Consider the following 6,968-nt stretch of genomic DNA (forward strand, 5'->3'; position numbering starts at 1 on the left):
TGGCTAACATCTTGGTGCCAGATACCACAGGACACCTTCAGAGGTCTTGTTTACTCCATGCCTCGTCAGGTCTGTTGTGGAAGCACAAGGGGGGGCCTAAACAATTTTAGGCAGGTGATTTTAATGTTGTGACTGATCGGTATATTCCCAAAACACAAGTAAGACACATGATACTTACCATTTTGGTTATCTACTGCACCTGAAATCTGTAAAAGATAAATGTAATAAAATTCATATTACAAAGTAAAAATAAACTTATCATTGTATCTTGAAACCTAACATATGTTTTTACTCTAAGGGGCTAGGATTGTCCTTAAAGTAAAATTCCACCCAGAATTTGGAGTCAAACAATCTCACCGATCTGGTGCATGTATCACAGGTCCAATGATACACTCTGCTTTCCTGCTACCACTAGTCTGTTTCAAACAGGCAGAAGTGTTGTCTGCTAACTAAAGAATTTGAATTTTATGGCGGAAGCGCATCACTAATACCGCCTTGTGTTTAAACAGGTCTGTCTAAGTCGGAGAGAGTAGTGCATTGCGAGGCTTCAATCATTGGGGATGCCAGACCTTAGGTAGAATCCTGTATTATAGTGTAACATATTTAACTCAATCTAAAACAATTTTTGTACTTTTGGGTGGAGTTATATTGTAATTACAGGTAGACAGATTTCATTGACTGCAAAACAGTTAGGTAAGTCCACTGAGGGCCCATTCACCTTTATGTGCTTTTATCCATTTTGAATCATGAAAAGCAAATGAAAAGTACATTGGGGACCATTTATTCATATATTTAATATGCTCCTGTTAGTTTGGACGGTGGTAGCTCATTTGGATTATGCCACTGCCCTTGTAATGAGTGACACCAATATCTGATGGTTTTTGTGCAGTGTTTCCACCTACTTTTATTAACAACATCAAAACAGGCACCACAAAATCGGTTTACTGCCGCACCAGTTCTTATATAATGGTCACTGGTATTCATTGTGTTCCCCTCCCAGCTATACTGTTCACAAAGAGACATAGAACAGTGAAAGCAAACACAATGATTGTCCTTACAATTCAAGCCAGTGTACACCGTGATAGTGATGCAACTTGAAGATTGGCGTATACTGGCTTCTATCTCTGCCTGGATATTTATAAGTCCGGGCAACCAGAGCCATATTTAGAGTTGAAGCTGTCCTGGCCACTGTGAATAAATACATCCTAAATTCAAGATTGTGAACCCTCTACCAAACACCTCCTTTATGATTAATTTATTGGTGGGAGGTTGGACTGGTAAACACCTAGTAGCAAAAATAGAAAAATTTAATGAAAATAAATAAAATGCTGACACCTGAACAGAGCTGCACTTGTTTGCCTATCTGGTAATGACAGGCATGAATGTAGTGCCCTCCCAAAGCCTGTGAAGTTGTCACAAGCCATAAACCAGTGATAGGCAACATTACTGACTTCAGGGACCTCATGGACGGCCCTCTAATCTTCAAATGAAACACACATTACCCTTAATCTCACTAATAAATTTAATGCACACATTTATTCAAAGAAAGAGACACCTATCTGTAATAATCTGTCAGTAGGCTTTTAAATATGTGTTACAGGCTATAAGAAATGAATCTGACAATAAAATACGGGTGGGTGGGGACTGGGGGCTGCAGATGAACGTTTGTGGGGGTTGCCTAACACTGCCCCAACACAAGCAGATCTGATCATTCAGTGACTGGGCAAAGTGATGGTTCGCCAATGCCCTAATGCACTCTTATTGGATGATTACTGTAATATTTTCGGTTCTATCACAGCAAATCCGATATGATCAGACTGGATTTTGATTAAGCCCTTCTGATTATTTTGACATCACACACAGCCAATGTTGTGTCAATGTGGAAGAAAGTGTCCAAACTGACCAGACACCTTGGCACGTATGTGACCTGCTTTTACTTCAAATTGCAATACTGCACTCCCAAAATCATAGCTCCCAACACTTTAAAAAAAAAAAAAAAAATTGGGACAAAATAAGCTCTGCCCACAATCCATTTAAAAAATGTCACAGATGGCCCAAGCCATGCCTTTATCTATCAGACTATGCCCACATTCACACTCACTTTCTGATAAGCCTAACACCTTTTAAGGTCTAAGAATTAACGCAATCCACCATAACTGTAGGTTTGCAATGTGAAAACTAATTCTGGGGAAACCAGACATACCCGCTGTATAGTTTTAATTGAATTACCTGATTTTGGACATTTTATGGGCACTGTACAGTGCATTAGTAAAACTTTTCATAGAGAGTAGTGATACTTCAGCTTATAAATAATTTACTAATGAGAAAAAGGGTATAAACATTACAACAAAACAATATAACAAAACCATGGATTGTTTTCTTAAATTCCTTTTTAATTTAATGCAATATATTATGTTATGCTGCTGAGTGTGGTTCTCATACAGCTGTAAAGTTATTTGAAATCCAGTGAATCTTTCCTTTTCAGTTGATGTACTTTCACCCACTGCCTCATTATCTTACTGCTTAATCAGGTAGTTTATAGTTACAGTCAGACAGCAGTGTCTGGAAACCACCAAGGAAATCTTACTGCACTGGCACACAAGGCAAAAATATTTCAGAGCTTGATTGTATAATGTACACAATGATATACACAATGATCTGTGATGTGAATGTTCTCACCTGGAAATGTAACAACAGGGCAGCTGCCAGCAGATAAGGTATTAGTGTGATATATTTGCTGACATCCATGATAGTTTGATATTGAAGCGTGTCTCTCTGGATTCTCGGCAGGCTGTTTTACATTAACCTATTTTAGCACTGGGACAATCGGGCAAGAAGAGAGCATAATAGCGACCAATCAGCTAGCGCAATGAGCGTGTTCGGTACACACAAGCAGTGAGATCATCTTACACACGTGTCATATTAGGTTCCATGTTTTCCCCTCCGGGTAAATAAATCTTTGGGGCTACATTTAGGTAAATATTAACCTGTGATATGGCTAATGAAGATGCCCAATTCTGAAATAGTTGCTAAATCTATGCAGATGATGTGTCACACAGTTTTTTACCAAACACAGAGCACTAATATGTCATAACCACTGGACATCATATTAATATAATGTTATTGTAATTTAAATATTCACTTGCAATAAAATTTAATGGGAGGAATTAACCCCCCCCCCCCCCAATGTAGGGCAGCCTCATATCACTTGTAAGTATCCCTTTCATCAAGTAAAACTATCATTGTCTAACTTGCACAGACAGGTAACAGCTGATTGGTTAGTATGGTTAGTTCAAACCTGCATCGAAAAGCAATGTTAGTAAATAACACTATGGGGTCTATTTATTAATATGAGATGATCAGAAAAAAGGTTTATGTTTATTGCCCGCTTATTGTGGCAATAATAAATCAGCTAGTGCAGCAGTTTATCGATAAAATATTGTATGGGCTGCTCAGTAATAATCAGCTACCTCAGCTATGATGCCTTGGAGCAGCAAGGGTTAACCTGTTTCCTGAGCTGGTCTGAGGGGATATGCGCATGGGTGACCTGGATAGCCAGTTCCCACATGCACAATATAACCTAAATTCCACTTAGAATCATCAACACATTTATTTATATAGCAAAATCAATCGGCATAAAAAGTTGGTTGAAATTTCTGTAGTGTGTACCTAGCTTTAGTATTATGTCAAATAATTTTTTAGTGACAAAGGAGAACACACTCATGTTAAACAAAACAAAAGGGAAAAAGTTTCTAAAATTCTGAATACAGATGATTTTTTTCCCACCGCTCAAAGTTTCTGTGATTCAGAAGACCTTGACCTGCTGCATAGGGAAGAATGTGTTTGACTTTTCAGGTGATCTCAATGTGTGAAATCCTTTCTCCTGGTTATTTATTGAATTGTGCTTTTGTCTTTTGTCTTTTATGTCTTCTGACTCAGTCATAGTCTTATCACAGTTATTGTCTCAGTCCTAGTCTGTCCAGTTTTGCCTGTCTTGTGCATCCAATTACCAGTCTCAGATTAAAGCAACTGGAGGCCCTGGGCTAGTAAACCTTTGGAGGCCCAAACTTGATAGCATCTGTTCTTCCTTATCTGCTCAATGAAAGTAGACTGTTGCTGAAATTTACAAATACAGAAGAGGAAGTTGCTCAATCAATTTATAATTTTTTATTAAAAATACATATGTATGGCCCAAATATATGAAACTTTCACTGTTTAGAGTTAGGACCACCCTATTAGCAAAAGCACCGTGGAGAGGCGGGTAGCTTTAACATACATTTGTAAATGTGTGCAACTAAGACTTTTGCATTTTTATCTACAGTAGAAATGGCAGGTCTTTTGCTGGCTATAGCAGTGTTCTGGAGTAATTTTCTGTGTGTTTGTTCCTTTGAGGATAACCCCACTTTTTCAAGCACCTGCTATGAGCCTATAAATTGATTGAGCAACCTCTACTTCTGTATTTGTCTGAGAGACATGTTGGTGTCAGTAGCTGAGGGGGAGTACTGGTGCTGAATTGCTGTTTTGAGGCTTCTGGGGTACCTCTTTGGTAATTTAGCTCTCAATTTAAAAACACATATATGTATGGCCCAAATATATGGGACTCTCACTGTTTAGAGTTAGGACCACCCTATTAGCAAAAGCGATGTGAAGTGGCGAGTGGCTTTAACATACATTTGCAAATGTGTGCAACCAAGACTTTTGCATTTTTATCTACAGTAGAAATGGCAGGTCATTTGCTGGCTATAGCACAATTGCCCTCCTTGCACCTGTATGAATACTTTGGTTCTGACCCTTCACCTTTCTGATTACCACTTATGGTTTTGAACCTTGCCTGTCTGGCTTTCCAGTCTGGATTCTTGCCCCTGGCCTGTCTACTGATCTTCCATTTGTTTACACCTCACTTGCCTCAGTCCTTTCTTACTTGTCTAGGTGTCTGCACTATGGCCCTGCTTCTCAGTCACATTAAACATGATGTCCCAACATATCTGCTCTGTCTGTCTAATCTAGTTCCTGGTAAAGCTTCCCTTGTATTCCATAAACGCTCTTTTATCGATCAGCAGTTCCCTGCTGGTCAACACACCTATATAATATCAATCTTAAAGGAAAGATCAATACTTCTTTACAGAATTAAGGCTAAAATATAGTCCAGTGGTCAGAGTGGGGGTGTATACAGTGGTATGCCGTACCACCATTTCTCCTACTGCCTTATTTGTAACATTCCAGTCACTTAAATTCCTATTACATTTTTCATACTGCCATGTCTAAATTTCCACTTAGACCTTTGACATAGTTAACATAAGCTGACTACTGAACATAATCATAGTACAATTCTATTACACTCTATACAGACCTGGGTCACTACACCCCCAACATGACCTGACCACTGGACATGATCATAATACAATTCTATTACAAACTCTATACAGACATTGGACACTACACCCCCAACATGACCTGACCATTGGACATGATCATAATACAATTCTATTACACTCTATACAGACATAGGACACTATACCCACAACATGACCTGACTACCGGACATGATCATAATACAATTCTATTACACTCTATACAAACATAGGACACTACACCCCCAACATGACCTGACCACTGGACATGATCATAATACAATTCTATTACACTCTATACAGACATAGGACACTACACCTCCAACATGACCTGACCACTGGACATGATCATAATACAATTCTATTACACTCTATACAGACATAGGACACTACACCCCCAACATGACCTGACCACTGGACATGATCATAATACAATTCTATTACACTCTATACAGACATAGGACACTACACCCCCAACATGACCTATATTGCAGAAACAGTGACAGGTATGAGACACACAGTGATAGGAGAGGCTCTGTCTCTGGTCATAACATACAGTTTGGATGGAGGTGGAGAATTCATGACCCCGCAGCAATCTCATACATTGCCAGACAGTAGGGAGGAACAATGACACCATTGCAAGATTGCATCAGGCTACTAAGCTATTGTAATGGAAAAAAATTACAGATGTCAGTATTGTTTGTGTGCAATAACGAACAGTCAATATATTGTCCAACAGGTTTCTATAACCATCAGGCCCACAATGAATAGAAACAGGTTATCTTGCAGGACAACTTCTTAGCCTCAGATTCTCCATTTAATCTTTTGTTGTATTGTTTTATGGGCTAGGAAGCAGGGGAGTATCTGCCCTCTGGCCGGGTCCCGTGGTGGGCTACCTTTGGCTTGGTCATTAGGGTACCTGCATTTTTTTCTTTCCATGTGTCCCATTTTCACACTACTCAGAAGTGTTAATTTAATGATTTTATAGCTTATATCCTTTTACCTAAATGCAATGTTAGTAAATAGGCCCTAAAATCTTTTACTGTTCCAACATGTGTTTTTTAAGTTCCTTATGAACCCAAATTAAGTGCATATAGGTTCCTATATCTATTCTATCTTATTTCATGAAGCATGGGTGTGTTAAATGGCCTGATCAAACATCATTTCACAAATATGGGAGACATACCGTGGGACCAGTTTTTGGAATATTGTTAGTCCACTTTTGCAGATAGCCTGCAGAAACAGCAATGTTTTGGTCACAGATACAGTTGTCCACCTTCATTTTGACATGAATTTATTGGCTGCAACTTTTACTAAATATATAGCTTTACCTTTATGGCTTCTCTCTGTGCTTTTTAGCCATGGATTTCAATGAGGAAGAATTGCTTATTTGGCTGCATTGAATATAATTGTATCAGCTCTGTGTCATATCACAGTGAAGCAAAATTAGACATCTCTTTCTGATGATGGAACAATGCTAAAAAGGTCAGAATGCTAGAAAGAAGAAGCTAGAAAGATAAAGGAGAGGCATTTACAATAAACTTCAGTAATCGAAATGTGGAACCTCGTTTTAATTTGTTGATGCAATCACTTTTATTTTAACACTTAATTATTTTA

At 38.5% G+C, this 6,968-nt stretch overlaps 1 protein-coding gene across 1 annotated transcript in view; it reads right to left on the bottom strand.

Annotated features, from left to right (window-relative positions):
• Positions 1–6,633, bottom strand: part of LOC142104140 (hatching enzyme 1.2-like) — an 18,016-nt gene extending 11,383 nt beyond the window's left edge. Inside the window, exons 1-2 of the mRNA XM_075188644.1 lie at positions 6,538–6,633; positions 179–206 (exon numbers count right to left, since the gene is read on the bottom strand). Coding sequence (XP_075044745.1) covers positions 179–206; positions 6,538–6,633 — 124 coding nt within the window. The remainder of the gene's footprint in view (positions 1–178; positions 207–6,537) is intronic.
• Positions 6,634–6,968: the final 335 nt, after the last annotated feature.

The sequence above is a fragment of the Mixophyes fleayi genome, chromosome 10, assembly GCF_038048845.1.
Source record: "Mixophyes fleayi isolate aMixFle1 chromosome 10, aMixFle1.hap1, whole genome shotgun sequence".
Taxonomy (NCBI): Eukaryota; Metazoa; Chordata; class Amphibia; order Anura; family Limnodynastidae; genus Mixophyes; species Mixophyes fleayi.